Source organism: Chiloscyllium punctatum, chromosome 14 (assembly GCF_047496795.1).
Source record: "Chiloscyllium punctatum isolate Juve2018m chromosome 14, sChiPun1.3, whole genome shotgun sequence".
NCBI lineage: Eukaryota > Metazoa > Chordata > Chondrichthyes > Orectolobiformes > Hemiscylliidae > Chiloscyllium > Chiloscyllium punctatum.
The window spans coordinates 3,653,858-3,672,813 of record NC_092752.1 but is presented as its reverse complement, the minus strand read 5'-3'; the positions used below and the strand labels follow the sequence as shown (position 1 = coordinate 3,672,813).

General features: G+C 42.1%; 1 protein-coding gene across 3 annotated transcripts in view; it reads right to left on the bottom strand.

The window, feature by feature from the left end:
* Positions 1–7,348: 7,348 nt before the first annotated feature.
* rchy1 (ring finger and CHY zinc finger domain containing 1) overlaps positions 7,349–18,956 on the bottom strand; it is a 45,847-nt gene continuing 34,239 nt past the window's right edge. For all 3 annotated transcript variants that reach the window (XM_072583765.1, XM_072583766.1, XM_072583767.1), the window contains 4 exons: positions 18,553–18,611; positions 13,243–13,272; positions 10,852–10,972; positions 7,349–9,798 (listed from right to left, as the gene is read on the bottom strand). In XM_072583765.1, the coding sequence (XP_072439866.1) occupies positions 9,670–9,798; positions 10,852–10,972; positions 13,243–13,272; positions 18,553–18,611 (339 nt within the window). In that variant the 3' untranslated portion in view covers positions 7,349–9,669. The remainder of the gene's footprint in view (positions 9,799–10,851; positions 10,973–13,242; positions 13,273–18,552; positions 18,612–18,956) is intronic.

Below are 18,956 nucleotides of genomic sequence, written 5' to 3'. Positions count from 1 at the left end.
CAGTTGTTTGAGAAAAATCTTCTCTCCCATGACTGTAAATCCTTGTTTGAAGTTGCCCTGTTTAATGATGTTTTGCCTTAACATCATTCAGTAAAAGGAATGTGTAATTTCATTGAGATTTGTATTAAAGTTGTTCCTGCATGACCCATTTGGCACCTCCCCACTTCTCTGTCTTGTGACCTTCCTTCCCACTCCCTGGAATCACCTACGTCATTGCCATTCAAGACCCAGAGTGAACTAGGAGCTGAAGGAGGAGTCCGGATGATTTAGAAATGCTGGCCTTTTAGGAGCCCTGACTTTTATAAGGGCTGTTCAAAGCTGCCGCTGCCTTGCTGCTCTTCCTCCCTCAGGAAAGGGAAATGGCAAGTGGGAGACGGTTATTGCAGCAGAATCATGGGAACACCACAACCTGTAAGTTCCCCTGCAAGCCACTCACCATCCTGACTCGGAAATATATCATCAAATGTCACTAGGTCAAAATCCTGGAACTTCTTCCCAAACAGCAACGAGGGTCTACATATAGTAAGGACTGCAACAATTCACTGTTTTGAAGAACTGGAGAATTATCCTTCTTGTACTCGTCAGTATCTATCCTTAAACCAACATCACACACAAACGCATAATCCAGTCATTACCATGTTGCTGTTAGTGGGAGTTGTCAGCTCCTTCCCCAGGGTAATTCCGGATGGGTAATAAATGTCCAGCCAATTTTGTCCATATCCACAATCAAATAAAAAAATACTGCACCACACACTCTTCCCTCGCCCAGACTAAACTACATAATAAACTTTGTTCCTATTTCAAACTCTACATTCCTTTTCCATCTTCTCACAAATTACTTGAGCTTCATTTCCATTAGATCCAGCTCTTCTTCTTCAACTAGTTGCTAACCTAAATTTTCAGAATTAAAGTATCTCTCCATGACTTAGTAATTTGCTGGTACAAGTTGTTCCTTCCTTTTGAGCATTTGAAACAGGATCTACCCCACTCACCTCTCTCGCTGCTTCCCGTTTGGAAACTTTCAAGCAGGTGATGCCTACCGGTCACATCACTGATGCTAAATGCCACAGTTGGATCAAGTGTGTGTTAGACAACCTTATTTTGCCTGATTTCTGATGTTTTCATGCAATCCTCTCCCTGTGTTCTTATAAGGGAAAGAATATTCCCAAAGGACAGTGCATGGCTAGCCATTTATCTGAAACTACAGTGCATAAGATAACAAAGTCCACTGGAAAATGAATCATTGTTTCTCCCTCCAAAAAAAAGGGCACAGGGATCTTGTCAGAGACTTTGCCCAAATAATAGTATTCAAATGAATTTTAGACTAAAATTTTACTGTCACATATACTCAAGAATAGGAGTTCAGTGAAAAGTGTATAATGTTGTTACACATGACCCATCTTAGGTACAAAGGTCCTAGGTACAAAAATGTAGGCACAAAGGAATAAGAGAAACAACATTAAAAAGTTAAGTATTACCTTCATTGAAGAAGTAGAAGAATAAAGAAATAAGGTAATAATTAACATTACAGACTTTAATTTAACTAGAAATAAAGGAATTAAAATAAAAGTTCAACAATCTTCAACGAGTCGTCTGTTTAGCTTGCTCTCTGAGAGACCTCAGCTGCCCGTTCTCGTTGCCACCGCAGATTCTGGGGGAGCTCCCTCAGTGCTCGCTCTTTCTGCATAGAGCCACGATGCCATCACTGCTGCTGAAGCTGCCGTCTCCCTGATCTCCCCACCGTGCCTCGGGAACATGCCCAAGTAGGACCCACTCACATGTTGAACTGAGACACTGCCATGAGTTGCCAGGACACCAGGCCAAGACCCAAGATCCACCGAGAGACCAGGCTGAAGTTTCCCATGTGCCACTGAGAGGCCATGGCAAGTTACCCACTGAGAGACCAGGCCGACACCTGCCAAGAGACCAGGCTGATGCCCAAGACCGAGAGACCAGGCCGTGGCCCAGCAAGAGACCAGGCCGAGGCCTCCCATGATCCACCGAGAGACCAGGCCGAGGCCCACCGTGAGTCACTGAGAGACTAGGCCAAGTCCTCCCATGCACCGCTGAGAAACCATGGCAAGTTACCCACTGAGAGACCAGGCCGAGACACCGTCACTGGCGCCTTGCTGGATCTGCTCCAAAGCTGGGAAGAAACACCAAGAGAAAAAGAAAACAAAAGAGAAAGGAAGAGAATGAATGAGAGAAAAATGAATGGTGCCATTTAAGATAAATAATAGGAGCAACTGCCAATCAAGGGGTGACTGTGTGTGCACTGTTCATCTGCTCATGGTCTCAATCAGAAAATCATCTTCAAGCAGGTTCCCTTGCAGTGTTGGTTTTATTCCTTTTCCATTCCAGACTTCTAACTCAATCGCAGCGTTTATGAAAGTATTATCACTCATTATCCTGCCATTTACAGGGAGCTTCCTGATGGACCTGATCTTCCCTCTGTAGATGATGAGCCACATTATCCAGGGACCACAGAGCTTTACAAAGACAAAGAATGGCTGCACCACTGGCTGGGCAATAAAGGAAACCTGGCTGTGGCTGCAGACTTCATTATAGCTACTGCAGCACTAGCTCCGGCTTTATCACAAATACACTTTAAAACCTGACCCAATCAACACACATTCTTCTTTGGAGATCTCTGATAGTAATATCTAGTTCCTGAGATGAAGAGGACTGAAAGGTGTTGCTGAAACATGTGTTGCTGGAAAAGCACAGCAGGTCAGGCAACACCTAAGGAGGAGACATTTCAGGCATCCTGATGAAGGGCTTTTACCCAAAACGTTGATTCTCCTGCTCCTCGGATGTTGCCTGACTTGTTGTGGTTTTCCAGCGCCACACTCTTCGACTCTGATCTCCAGCATCTACAGTCCTCACTTTCTCCTGTCACATCAGTGCAACCTGTATGCAGTTGTTAGTGTGCAATAAACAATATCTCATTAGACCACCAAGTGGTCGTCTTCTACCACACTAAACCAAGCAAGCTTGCAGATCCCCTGCCCTGAAAAGGAAAGGGCGGTGGGAATGGGGCAACCAATCTAATAGATAACTCATACAATAAGCTGAGCAATGATGAGGATTAATTTTATGATAGGGACAGCCATCCAACAGCAACAGATGAGTCATGTGGCTGAACTGAGTCAGATTATGAAATCTGTTCTTCAAAGCCGATTTTGTAACTTATATGATCCAAAATATACCATCCAGGGAAAGTAGTGAATAATTCACATTGTACCATAAGCACAATTGTTCCAAGATATAGTCAAACATGTTTAGCAGTTCAACAGAAACTTATTTTAATATGTGCTGTGATATCGGGATATAAGATACAAACAATCAGACCTTCACCACCTAAACATTAATATTCAGTTTATAAATTTAATCCTAATGCAACGGCAAAATTTAAGTTACACATCCAATCAAAGATCTTCATTCAAATACTCTAATTTTTCAGCTCCAACCCTGATCTACCAAATTTGCATGGTAACTATCAAAGGATAACAAATCAGATGCAAAGTTGTCAGAATCTATATAATACGCACATATGTAACTTTAATTGGCTTTCTTAAGATATATAGAATATTAAACTAAGGCGATGGCCTAGAGGTATTATTGCTGAAATGTTCATCCAGAGACTCTGGGAACACTAGGTTCAAGTCCACAATGGTAGAAAAAAAATCTGGAATTAAGTGTCTGATAATGACCATGCGTCAATTGTCAGAAAAACCCACCTGGTTCACTGATGTCCCTTAGGGAAGGAAACTGCCATCCTTACTTGGTTTAGTTTACATGTGACTCCAGACCCACAGCAATGTGGGTGACTCTTAACTGCCCCCTGGGCAATTAGGGATGGGCAATAAATACAGGTCTAACTGGTGATGTCTTCATCCCGTGAATGAATTTTAAAAAGGTGACAAATTGTTTTTCAAAATTGTAAGTGATTTCTATGATTATAAACACAAGCTACCACGCATTAAATACATTGCAGCAAAGTCTATTGCCTTATTAGCTAACTTTGCAATCTCCTCAAATTAATAGAAACGCTACCATTTACAGACTAGAAATTTACAAAATACCCAAATTCAATTAAGTTCCCAATCAGATATCTTTACGTGTTTATTATCAGATTATATACTCAAATGTAAGATTTAACATATGAAGACATAGTCCAAAAATATGCTAACCTTACCCATGATAAATATATTTCTTCAAATCTGTCCTGTGAGGGTTTTGCACCCAGAGGCTTAAGATAAATTTGGTCTATTCCCAAAGTTTGAATTCTTCCCCTGAGCCATTTTACCTTTTGGTCAGAGTATTTCAGGACATTGTAGATAGAACCTCAATACCCATAACATCATTCTTCAGCTCCTGCTTCAGATCCACTTGGTCCAACCTTTCCTCCTGTGACAATGCACCATCATTGAGCACATTCCATCTCCTTGTTCACTTTGACTATACACACACTTCCCCGAGAGATTCAGTATTCAATACTGACCAAAAATACAGTCTCTCAGCTGACCGAGAGAGAACAATACCAAGCCAAAGCATCAAAACTTAAAAACTAAGAAAGAAGACTCGACAAAACCAACTGTTAAATGGAGGATAACTTTATGCATTCGTGGGATGTGGAAGTCATCAACACACCCACCCTGAACTACCCAAGGAGGTGGTGATGAGCTGTCCTCTTAAAACTATGGCTGTACTTCGCTGTCTCAGGGTTTGTTACATCGGAGTGGTTTGCGAAACTATTTCGGAGATCAGTTAAGAGTCAACGTGGGTGTGGAGTCACATATAGGCTAGATTAGATAAGGACATTAGTAAACCATGAGGTTTACGATAATCCAGAAATTGCACTGTAATTATTGATAAGAAATTAAGTGTAGACCGTACAGTCCTTCATGTCTGCTCTGCCATTCAATATCATCATGGCTGATCTTTTACGTCAATGCCACTTTCCAAATGCCTAACTTCCTGAAAGACCAAAGACCTACTTCACCCTTAAATATACTCAACAATGTAACATTAAGAACACTCTGGGGCACATAACCCCAAAGATGAACAAACCTTAAAGTGAAGAAATTTCTCCAAATCTCAGCCTGAAATGACTGCACCATTATCCTGAGACTGTGCCTCAGCACGTTAGATTCCCAGACAAGGAATAAGCCTGCCAGTGTCACAATCGATCAAGCAAACTTCTCACCCTTCAGAGTCCTAAATATTTCAATGAAATCATTTCTCATTCTTTTCAACTCTAGAGAATTACAGTCCCACTTTACACAGCCGCTCATCAGAGTACAGCTCTAGGGACCAATCCAGCAAGTGTCTGTTGTGCTTTCATTGATTCATGCAATCATACAATGCACAAAAGGCCATTTGGCCCATCAAATCTGCACCAACATAACTAGCACTAAAGGTGAGCTAATCCCAATTTCCTGCACTTGTCCCATATCATTGAATGTTATGATATTTCAAGTACTCATCCAGGTATTTTTAAAGGTTATAAGGTTTCTAGCCTCCACTACCTTCTCAGGTAGTATAGCCCAGATTCTCACCACCCACTGAGTGAAAAAGATGTTTCCCCCCCAAATCCCCTCTGAATCTCCTGTCCCTTACCCTAAAACATTACCCTCATGTGACTGGCCCTTCAACCAAGGAGAACAGCTGCTCTCTACTCATCCTGTTCTTATCCCTCATAATCTTATACATCTCAATCATGTCCTCCTCAATCTTGTGTTCTAAACAGTCCAAGCCTATCTAGTCTCTCCTTACAGGTCAATTTCTTTATCCCAAGCAACATCCTCTGTACCCCTAGAGCCATCGCATCCTTCCTGTAGTGAGGTGACCAGACCTGCATGCAATATTCCAGCTTTGGCCTCACCGATGCTCTGTACAACTCCAACATTATCTCCTTGCTCTTATACTCAATGCCATGACTAATGAAAGCACTTGTTCCATATATCTTCTTAACTGTCCTATTTGCATGTTCTGCCAACTTCAAGGATCTGTGAATAATTACAAGATTCCTTTGAGCTACCCAGTGTCTTGCCTCTCATTAAATACTCCCTCATCTTGTTTCTTCATCCAAAGTGCATCATCTCTCACTTATTGGGGTTAAATATCATCAGCCCAACTCATCTATATTTTCCTGTAAGCTACAACCATCTTCTTTGCTATTAACCACTCTATGAATCTTGGTGTCATCTGTAAATTTGCTTAACATTCCCCCACATTTCCATCTATATCATTTATGCATGTAACAATCAGTGAGAGTTCCAGTATTGATCCTTATGGTACACCGCTAGACACCGTCCTCCAGTCATTCAAAGTCATCTACCACTACCCTTTGTGAGCTATTACTGAGCCAGTTTCTGAACCATCTCGCTAACATTCCCTCAATTTCATTGCTTTAACTTTCACCATCAGTCTCAATGTGGATCTTGTCAAAAGCTCGTCTAAAATCTGTCTCAGCTTCCTCAACTGAACTGCCCTCATCCACACACAATCATTTTCAAAAAATTCTAACAAACTTGTTAGTAATGACCTCCCTAAACTGACTATCCCTAATTAACCCATGCCTTTCTAAGTGGATACTAATTTGTTCCTTCAGAATTTTCTCCAATAGTTTCCCTCCCAGTGACATGAGACACATCGGTCTGTAAACTCCTGATTAATCTCAACCAGGCTTCTTGAAAGGTAGAACCACATTAGCTGTCCTCCAGTCCTCTGGCACATCCCCCATGGCCAGGGAGGAATTAAAATTTGCGTCAGCACCCCTGCAATTTCCTGTCTTGTCTCCCACAGTAGTCGGGGATGCAATTCATCCAGGCTATGGGGTTTGCCGGTTTTTAAGCCCAACAGAGTTTCCAATACCTGCCCTTTTCCTTTGTCATATTGTGCTAGTTTCTCACAATTCCTTTTCCTGAATTCCATATCTATGTTTCCTTTTCCAGAGTGAAGACTGAACAGAAGTATTCAGTTATCAATGCTGCCTTCAAGTAGAGTATATTCTTCCTCATACACAGGAACCAAAGCTGTGAATGGTACTCCAGAGGAAGTCTCACCAAAACCCTGTACAGCTCCCTTCCAACTGTACTCCAAGAGGTTTTCACCTGCGTTTCCCTCAGGTTCCTCTGCATTTCTAGCCCTTTAGGACTCAGTGCACATCTGATACTAACTCAATGGAGTAAAGACAGAAATACCAGAGACCACAGAAGTACAATTACAGGTGGATAAAGTCAGGAAACATTAACCTGCCCTGGCTTTTATACAGTAACAGTAAATATATTCCAGAGATTACTAACAGTCTATACTAGGAATCAGTTGAGGCACAGCTGGGGCATTGAATGAATGACTTTATTGTTACATGTATTTGGGAAAATACAGTGAAAACTGTTGTGTCGCCACAATCCAGCGCCATTTTGGATTACAAAATGAATAAGAAAAAATTACTTTGAGACTCGTCTTTTGTTTAAATGACAGAAAAATAAGAAATAATATTCAACCTAACAGTCCTTCTTCTCAAGCCTGGCTCCAGGTTTTCTGAAGGTATTCCAGTCTCCGAGCTACAATGAGTCCCTATTCCGGGTCTAGCCGATGCCCCAGGAATCCCTGCCCTGGGTCTACCACAACCATGAGCCACCTCCTCACTGCCTTCCCCATGAATCCCAGTCCAGCCTCTTCCATGATGACACCTCGTTTCCCACCAAGAAAAAGACGACAGATGACAAAAACAGGAAAAAAAAGATGCAGCAGACCTGGAGCGGACAGATTGAAGAACCCAAACGTTATCTCCCTTGCTGCTACCACCACTGTGAGAACCTTTGTGCATTTATCTGCATTCATAACAAACCTTATTGGTAGCATGAGTGAGTAAATAGTATCCATTCAGGGACTGGAGTGTCTTGCATTGTTTTTAGTCTCAACTTGATCTTAAGAATGCAACTCATGGACATTTAGCTCCAGGATACAAACGCTTACTAGCAATCACAGGCATATTAGAGAAAAAGAATGATTTGTGATTGTGTACTTCTTTCATGACTTCAGGACACTCCAAAGCACAGTGCACAGTCACCAAGTCCCCCTTTATTTACACAGGGAGAGTCCTGGACACTGATCCAGCTCCCTCAGAGCCAGCTCTCAGAGTGAGCAGAATCTCTGACCCTCCTGTTTATATCTGTCAGCCAGAGCTCCCTGAATGAACCAGATTAACAGCCCCAGTTAGGGAACTCAGATTCTATGAGGTCCACCTGGCTGACCTTGTTACAGTCACAACAGTAGCCAGTGAAGTAAGTGCAGTCACTGTTGTACAGTAGGAAAAGTGACAGAGGTTTGCATATAGCAAACTGCCACAAACAGAAATGACATGAACAGAATTTGCTTGACTGATATTGGCTGATGGTTGACTATTAGCCCGACCACTCGGATGAATGCACCTGCTCATCTTTGAAATAGTGCAAGGAGATCGTTGACATCAGCTTGAAAGGAGCGGAGGGTGCCTTGCTCTAACATTTAATCTGCAAAACAGCACCCTCCAGTAGTGCAGCATTTCCTCTGTATTCCACCAGCAATATTAGCCTGGATAATGCAATCGAGACTATGGAATGGGTCTTGAAGCCACAAGACCACTGACTCAGAGATGTAAATGCTGTCTATTGACTCAGCTGATGCATACGAAACAAAAGCACATCTCAGCAGTTAGCCTTTGATTTAGTTGGCTTGTGCGCAATGGAAGTTTACCACTCACTGGGAGTGGCAGATGAAAGATCCATTGGAATAAAAGGAAGAAGATGATATTGAAAACTAATACATTGCATATTGAAATACTAGAAGTCATAAAAACATGCTTAAAACAAAGCCAATGACACAGAAGACTGCCAGAAGCAAAGTAAATAAAGTATCAAATGAGACTGTTGACATGAAAATGTCAATGTAAACAATATTCACAATTTAGTACTTTTTATACTTTTATAGGACTTGAACGGTACCTTAAATAATGCACATTCTATATTGCAGTAAGCTGTAGGACATTAAAGAGCGTGCACAACATGCAATCCTGAATATAAAACTATAAACCTGGTGGTTGAGAACAAAATGACATACATGACTAAATAAAACCCAAAGACAGTTCTAAATACTAAATTCATGCAGCACATTGATTCAAAGGATGTATTATTACATTGGCTTAGCTGCAGCAATTGATTTGAGGAGCAAAAATGTTCTGCAAAAGAAAGCAAGAAATTCTGAGATTCTGAGCTACAAGATAACACACAGTTTTCTGATACCCATGATTGCAGAACGTGAGAGTGTGAAAACACATCCAGAAATAACTGAACATCTTTCAGTGCACCAATGTGAATTGAAAGATCAGCTGACCTAAGTACAAGACAAGCCAGTTTCTCAATCCTAACATGCTGGAAAATAGTTTCAACTTTACCTGCCAATGTACAGAGTAAATGGGGAAAACTACTATACACAAAAAAAGTATTTAAGTGGATTATTGGCCCCCGAGACAATGAATTTACATTTAATGAACAGTAATTATGGATGCTTTCTGACTGCTAGTTGCATAATTGTCAGAAGGAACTTCGCCAACCAGATATTTTGAGTCCATTTTCAAGAGGTTTAATTGAGAGCTCTTCAGGCTGGCAGGCTGTGTGTGCATCATTGTTCTCCCTGTGCTGAGATCGGTCCTCCATCTTGGGCAGTGTTGTAAGACCCACATCCAGTACACTTCAAACCCAAAACATGGAAAGGCGTGGTGCTATGCAGCTGGCAGTCATTGCACATGATCTGAGGAAGAAACCACACAATCACATCTACAGTCTACCAACCCTGCAGGCAGAAAAGCAACCATTTGTCATTATTTAGTGGCGTTTGTGATTCCACATACCCCAGCCTGTTTTACAGCCAATGGAGTACCACTTGAAAAGCTGTCACTGTTGTAATGTAGGAAATGCACAATCCATTGCTCAGCAAGATCCCACAAACAATAAAAGCATGATTTCCAGTAACATTGATGGAGAGATAAATATTGACCAAAACACTAGCCAGGACTCCATAGATTTTCTTTGGAATAATGCAAATGGATCTCTTATGTTCACCATAACAACCTCAGTTAATGTCCAGTTTGAAATACACCACCTCCAACAACGCCGCACTCCCTCAGCAATGACACCAGGAATGGCAGCATGTACTTTATGCACAAGTCCCTGGAGTAGGACACGAACCCATAACCTTCTGGTTCACAGGTGCAACGAACTGTTTCCACTTTCAAAATGGAGCCTTGTTACATAGATGGCGATCTAAACAGTCATGCACACTGCAGAGTTCAAGTTACTGGTTTCTAGGATCCAATGTGAAATGGCTGGTTCTCAGTTAATTATCTCAACTGCAGTATCTGAATGACTTAGTAGGCCTTATTGAGGAATGTTACAAGTCAAGTGGGGGGCTGCAGTTGCAATGACAATCTGATCAAGAACAGGTGGTAGATTTGTTGCTGCTTCATTACAACGTGCCTGGCTCATGACTTTGGCCCAGTGCCCTAATATCTTGTTATGTGGCTCTCAGTTAAATCTGGTCCGTAATGCTTCTTGAGAGAGCCCACAGTATAGTCGAGTAAAAGGTTTTTTTATAATTGCTACTTTTGGCCATTTGTTATATCAATATCCATCTGAAAGGAAGAGATAATCTAAACCGGAATAATATTCCAACGTCGTGAACATTTCACAGTGACATTAGTAAATGGTTTTAAGTTACAAACATTAAATGTCCACTTTTAACTATTTCTTGGAGATTGTTGCAAATGCTGGATGTTAAATTTGGAAAGTAAAACTCAGCTCTTACCTTAACAACCATATTCTGATAATCTGATGGCATAGCAGTTTGGGCTATTTCCAAGTCAAGTTCCTCCCAATATTTTGTCATATCCACAGCAGACTGCATACACAAAGGACATCGATAGGCTCTGAAACAACAGGGAGAAAGTGAGGACTGCAGATCCTGGAGATCAGAATTGAGAATGTGGTGCTGGAAAAGCACAGATGGTCAGGCTGCATCAGAGGAGCAGAAGAACCAATGTTTTGAGTATACGCTCCTCATTGGGATGAAGAGCATATGCTTAAAATGTCGATTCTCCTGCTCCTAGGATGCCGCCTGACTAACTGTGCTTTTCCAGCACCAGACTCTCCCACTCAAACAGCAGGTTTAGAGAAATGCTTGAACAAAGCAGAATCAAAATACAATTGATAGAATTTGATGTAAAAGTAATCATCAGACTAATGGTGCTCATCAATATTTACATATAAAGAGAATGGCAAATTCCTCTTATTTTAGTTTGATATTTGTCTCTGTATTTTAAGTTCCATACTTGATTTGATATTGAGTTCTAGCTTGCATAACTTCTCTTTCCAATCCTCCCACTTCCTCCAAACCAAAGGAGTAGCCATGGGCACCCGTATGGGCCCCAGCTATGCCTGCCTCTTCGTCGCTTATGTGGAACAGTCCATCTTCCGCAGCTACACTGGCACCACCCCCCACCTTTTCCTCCGCTACATCGATGACTGTATCGGCGCTACCTCGTACTCCCATGAGGAGGTTGAACAGTTCATCAATTTTACTAAAACCTTCCACCCCGACCTCAAATTTACCTGGACTACCTCAGACTCCTCCCTCCCCTTCCTAGACCTCTCCATTTCTATCTCGGGCGACTGAATCAACACGGACATTCACTATAAACCGACCAACTCCCACAGCTACATAGATTACACCTCCTCTCACCCTGTCCCCTGTAAAAATGCCATCCCATATTCCCAATTCCTTCGCCTCCTCCGTATCTGCTCCCAGGAGGACCAATTCCAATACCGAACAACCCAGATGGCCTCCTTCTTCAAAGACCGCAATTTCCCCTCAGACATGGTTGACTATGCTCTCCACTGCATCTCCTCCACTTCCCGCTCCTCCGCCCTTGAACCCTGCCCCTCCAACCGCCACCAGGACAGAACCACACTGGTCCTCACCTTCCTCATTCCTGAAGAAGGGCTTATGCCCAAAACGTCGATTCTCCTGCTCCTTCGATGCTGCCTGACCTGCTGCGCTTTTCCAGCTGCACATTTTTCAGTTCTAACTTGCATATCCTGGTGTAGAGTTTTGTTACTTGTTAATGGTGTTTCAGATTAGTTTACAAGATCCTTTTGTTTTAAATCTCCAACACTAAATTTCAATGAATGAGTCCATAACCGTTGACAGTAATGATCACTGAACACCCCTTCCAAATATATCAGCCCTATTTTCTAGGGATGTTTAGTGGATAATATGAAAATAGCAACAGCTTCTGCTGGCAGAATGAGCACGCTCCAGAACCTCAGAGGTGGTGATGCTGTCTTGTCAAGAAGTACTGAGGGTATGTCTGAGACAGTAAAGGTAGAAGTTGTTCAAACATTTCTCCTGTTCAACAAATGTTGTCCAAGTCTCACCACTGCAGAAGAGACGGTTTACACCTGTTCTCAGTTATGCAGCTTTTGATACGCATTCTCTTATTAGCTTCAACAGAACAGACGCAGCTTTTGTGATAAGTACATGGATTTCAGCGTTATGTTACAGATTGCTGGTGAGATGTGAAGCTACCATCAATCTCCAACACTGACAGATGGAGGTCTGACATTGACAATGACCCAGGTCTTTTTGATGTTGATGACCAAACTAAATTCAACAAGAAAGAGCTTGCCTACTTTTGGCTGAAGGTGTTGTTCATTATGGATTGCATCATCAGCATAGAATTTGGGAACTTGACACATTTGGGTCTTGTATCGCAGGTCAGCAATGTTGAACAGCTTTTAATCAGTTCTGGTACACAAGTAGACATCCTGTGTATTGAATGTGAAAGCATATGACAGCAGTAGGGAAGATGATGTCAATGAGTGATGGTACCACAATACAAATCTGTTAGACCCCACTGTAGATCTCAAAAGGATCTGTGCTGCACTGTGCTAGCTGACTGTACCCATCTTACCGTCATGGAAAGTGGAGATCACACTGAGCAGCTTAAAAAGACAGTCAGTTTTCTTTAGCAATTAGCAAGTCAATTGAAGCTCACCCTGATCTGAAACCACACTGGAATTCAGGGCAGATGCACTCAGTCAGGATGGGCAAACCAACAAATCTGTAAACTTTATTTCTTAAAAATTACGTAGGATCCTTTCAAATCAGTACATAATAATAATACTTTAAAGCACTTACCCTTTATTAAACAGCATTTCATAGCATGTCCTGGGAGAGATGTGAGAGAGAGATAAAATTACTTTTTATTGTCATTTAGTTATTGGAAATTCTGACTTCCATTACCTGTGGTCCAATCAAACGATTGGATGCAGTCTCTGAGCAAATGATCATTTACAAAGGCTGATGCGAAAAGCATCTGCTACCACCACAGTTACATACAGAACATTTCAGATCTTAACAACTCACTGTGTGAAACTCCCCCTTACCTTTATGTTACTACTGGTTCTTTTGTCAATTCTCTTAAACTGGCCTCTGACTTTTCTGCCACTGGAAACAGCATTTCCATATTTACTCTATAAAACCCTTGGAGCACCTTTATTTAATCACTGCATCAAGGAGAATGAACCCAGCTTCTCCAGTCTCTCCTCATTACTGACATTCTTCATCTTTGGCATTAAGCTGGTAAAATCTTTTCTGAAAACTTGCCCAAGGTCTGAAGATACTCCGAATTGGCTACAATACTCCGGCAAAGGTCTAACCAGTCTTTTATGAATATTTATCATCTCAGATTATTATTCATAATTTCTCTTTAAAACATATTTCTTCAGTGGTTGCAAAGATTTCCAATAGAAATTTGAATATTTTGAAATGGCGGTTCCTATACTCAGTGCACTGAAAGAATTCAGAAAAAATTTACAAGGATGTTGCCAGGACTGGAAGGTTTCAGCTACAGGGAGAGGCTGAACAAGCTGGGGCTGTTTTTTGTGGAGTTTCAAAGGCTAACAGCTGACCTTAGAGGATTATAACAGCGTGATGGGTATGAATAGGGTGAATAGTCCAGGTCTTTTACTCAGGGTAGGGGGCTCCAAAGTTAGAGGCCATAGGTTTAAGGTGAAAGGGGAAAGATTTAAAAGGGACCTCAAGGGCAACATTTTCACACAGAGGGTGGTGCCTGTATGGAATGAACCACCACAGGAAGCAGAGAAGGCTGGTAAAATTACAGTATTTAAAAGGCACCTGGATGGGTCTATGAATAGGGAGGTTTGAGGGGGATATGGGCCAAATACTGGAAAATGGGACTAGATTAATTTAGGATATCTGGCCGGCATGAACGAGTTGGACCGAAAGGTCTGTTTCCGTGCTGTACATCCCCATGACCAGGAAGGTTGACAAGGGCAGGGCGGTAGATGTAGTCAATATGGTTTCCAGAGAGTAGGCTGCTCTGAAAGGCTAGATTGTGTGGAATCCAGGGCAAGTTGGCAAATTGGATACAAAATTGGCTTGATGGTAGTAAGAAGAGGATAATAGTGGAAGGATGCTTGTCGGACTGGAGACCTGTGACTAGTGGATTGCCTCAGGGATTAGTGCTGGGCCCATTGCTGCTTGCTATCTATATCAATGATTTGGATGAGAATGTACAAGGCATGATTAGTAAGTTGGTTGATGATACTAAATATATATTGTTGTATTGTGGACAGTGAAGGAGGTTATCAGAAATTGCAGCAGGAACTTGACCAGCTGGGGAAGTAGGCGAAGAAATCGCAAATAGAGTTTAATATAGATAAATGTAAGGTCTTGCATTTTGGAATGTCAAATCAAGTTCGGAGTTTCATGGTGAATGGCAAGGCCTTAAAGAGTGTAGTGGAACCTGGAGTTCAGGGTCACAGTCTCTGAAAGAGGAGTCGCAGGTAGACAGGGCAATGAAGAAAGCTTTTGGCACCATGGCCTTCATCAGTCAGAGCATCGAGTAGAGAAGTTGGGCAGTTATGTTGTAGTTGTACAGGACTATGAGCCAACACTTGGAGTATTATGTTCAGTTTTGGTCACCTTTGCTCTAGGAAGGATGTTATTAAACTGGAAAGAGTGCAGAAGAAATTTACAAGGATGTTGCCTGGACTCAATGGTCTGAGTACAGCTCTATGACTCTATCATGATCCTTTGCTTTCATGCTCTATGTCCATTTTATTCATCGATCCACTCCACCTTCCCACTAACCAATCACAATAACCCCCTACCTGCATCCACCCATCACCATCCTACCTCACCTGCCCCTAGTCCCTCCTCCCTCCCTCCTCTCTAGTCCTGACTTTCCTGCTCCTCGGATACTGTCTGACCTGCTGTGCTTTTCCAGCTCCACATCTATTGACACCAGCTTCCAGCATCTACAGTTCTCACTGTCGCCAAGACAAAATAAACTAACCATTATTGGAGTAATATTACAGCTAATGTCATAAATTACAACTTACAATGCAAACAGGCCTTGCAGCCCAATTAACTCTGCTGAGATGCACCAGACTATATTAATTCAAGCAGAGTTCCACAGTTCTCTCCAATTGCCAGTTGTTGAAAATCACAACTATCAGCACATATCCCCCAATTTACAAGGAGGCTCCTGGGGTACTCTTTACACTGTAATAGCCCTTACAAATCTTTCCCTCTCTTAATCCAGATCAGAAGGCACACAATACCACACTATAGTCCAACAGGTTTATTTGAAATCACAAGCTTTCGGAGCGCTGCTCCTTTGTCTGGTGAAGTGAAGCACAGAATTGGTAGGCAGAGAGATAAAAAGATTGTATGTAGGGTGTGAGCTGAGTGTCGACAGCTGAGTAACAAGTCTCTGCGTGTGATAAAAAGTGTCAAGACGGTGGGAGTAAAATGTCAACCGCTGAATAGCAAGTGAAGGGACGCCCTATGACCTTTGGGGCAGCACGGTGGCTCAGTGGTCAGCTTTGCAGCCTCACAACACCAGGGACCCGAGTTCGATCCCCACCTCAGGTGACTGAGCGGAGTTTGCACATTCTCCTCAAGTCTGCGTGGGCTTCCTCTGGGTGCTCCAGTTTCCTCCCACAATGTGCAGGTCAGGTGAATTGGCCATGCTAATTTGCCCATAGTGTTAGGTGCATTAGTCAGGGGTAAATACAGGGTTAGGGAATGGGTCTGGGTGGGTTACTCTTCGGACGGTCGGTGTGGACTTGTTGGGCTGAAGGGCCTGTTTCCATACTGTAGGGAATCTAATCTAATACCATCACATGTGGGAACACCACCCACCATGTACATGGCAGATACTCATGAGATTCAGTCAATGTTGTCTATTTCATACACTGCAGGCATGGATGCCCCAAGGCATGGCATATTGGTGAGATCATACAGACATTATGACAATTGATGAATGGACACCGCGTAACAATTGCCAGCCAGGAAATATTCCCTCTCAGTTGTGGAACACCTCAGTGGTCAAGGACATTCAGCCTCCTATCTTCGGGTAAGCTTCCTCCAAGGCAGCCTTCGAGTTACACAACAATACAGAATCACCAAACAGAAACTGATAAGCCAAGTTCGGTACCCATGAAGACAGCGTCAACTCTGATTTTTAATTCATGTTGGGCTGTATCTGTAAAATCTTCCGTACTGCCCTGTTTTGACACTATCACTTTGATAAGTTATGATCACTCAACCTTAATTAGTTTGTACAGTTTGGGATTACTCGTTACCCTTGGCATGTGACTCTTATACATTCATGTTATTTCAGCCGTTTGGTTTGTCTCCAGCAGCACCTGATTTTTAATATTTTGTAATTATCTCTCTGCCTCAATTAATCGGATCATAGGTCATCCCTTCACTTGCTATTCAGCTGTTGACACTTTACTCACACTCTCTGACTCTTTTAATCACCTGCGGAGACTTGTTATTCAGCCGTCAACACTCTACTCACACCTGTTGGATAGTCTTTTGATCGATCTGTGCCTATGTGCTTCTGTCTCACCTCACCTCATGATGGAGCAATGCTCCAAACCCTTGTGATTTCAAATAAACCTGCTGGGCCTGGTGTCATGTGCCTTCTGACCTTGTCCACCCCAGCACATACTGGCACCTCCACATCATCTCTTAACCCAGGTTTGCCCTTTTAATTCCCTTTCTGTCTCAATTTCCTGCCCTTAATTTCCTTTTCCACTGCCCCTCTGCTTCTTCATCAATCTTAAATCTATTAAGCATGCAGACTATCCATCCTGCTATTCACACCCTTTTGCCCTCTCCATGCTATCAATTAGTTTCCACCACCAGCAAGTTGCAAACAAAAACATTTGAGTTTAAATCTAACTAATGGGGTCACATTATTAGATGCCCCACTCTAGGAGATTGTGGGACATTTGATTTCTCTCCAATCTGCTTCCTACCCTCTCTCCACACTGCACCAACCCATCATCCCAACCAAAACCAGCTGTTTATTAACTTTTACATGTTTCACTAACTCACAGCCTGGTCTAATATTAATCAGCTGAGCTCAGAGTGATGTCATGACCAAACGTGTGACTCCAACTCATGATCCTTAGTTGGCTGAGGAGCAAAACTGCATGAAATTCAAATACATCTCATTCCTAACATACTGACAGCTCAGAGAGAAAAATAATAAATAATTTTAGCTTTGACACGTACCAAACCATGCATTAAAGCATTAATACACTGGTGTGAGTTGCCTCTTTATTCATGTGGGATATTTAGTTTTCGGGTCGTCATATATGAAAACAAGTTGTCTGTTGACTTTTCTTCCCTTTGTTGATTCCTACATTAACCCTCCATGGTACCAACAGGGACTCGAACCAAGGGCCTAGTTGTGATAATTTAGCTGCTGTTGTACTGCTGCTCAAACCCTCACACACACTGCCCAGATAATGGATTTGCTTATTAGCAGCTAACAGACCCTTATTCACACATGCCTGAACTGGAACTTTAACTTTTGCAGAACTGCAAGGCAGTTTCTGTTTCATACTGACGTTCATGTAACATTGTAAACCTGAAGACAGGGACTAACCTCAATTTCATGATGGGGAGACTGTGGTCCCACTGCTTAAAATAAAGAGACTGCATTATCATGCTGCTTGGGATCGGATAAGGAGGCTGCAGACGCACTGCCTAAATTACATAAGGAGGCTTCTGTCTTATTGTTGGGTTGGAATAAGGATGAGCTAGGTTTAACTCCAGTGCATTGACTAATGGTTTGAGGAGGACAGACTTTTTAATTCCTTACACTTAGTTCCAGGCAGCAATTTATTACCCAGCTGAAGCCCACAGTGTTTCTACTGGTCTGAGTAAGCCCAAGCAACAATTAGAAGAGGAACCAACGCCAAGGGTCAATTCCTTAATCTGTGCCATACTTTTCATTTCCTTTCAGTAGCTCCCCAACATGCTGTCAAATACTGCAAAGGATTTTAGAATAAATTGTCTTTAGTCAACAGCTAAAGGTCTCACACTCTCATCAGTTCCTCTCAGTAGTGATCTGAATGTACTATGCATTCTTCAGTCAAGGAAAGGATTTGGTACACTTACTTGTGAAGAAGATGACCACAGGTCAGGACATGAGCCCCAATACGAGAAGTATGAATATCCTATGACAACAAAATTAAATCACCAAATGATTAAACGGTATAAAACAAGAGGGGCGTTTCAGATTATAAGATAAATTCAGCAGTTTCAGCAGAGATTCACTGAAAGTGCACAGGTCAGAGAAGCTACAGAACACTGATCTAAAACAAGCCTAAACACAAGCACAGAGTAATTGGGCTTAAATGGCCTGTTGTGCTTTACAAATGCAATCCATCTTTATTCATCTGAGTGCGGCACTCTACCAGAAGCAGGATATTACTGGACATAGTTATCATCGGAATCTAATTTTTTATCCAAAGCCTGATATTGCCATACATCAATTCAATTATACAACTATCAAGGTAAAC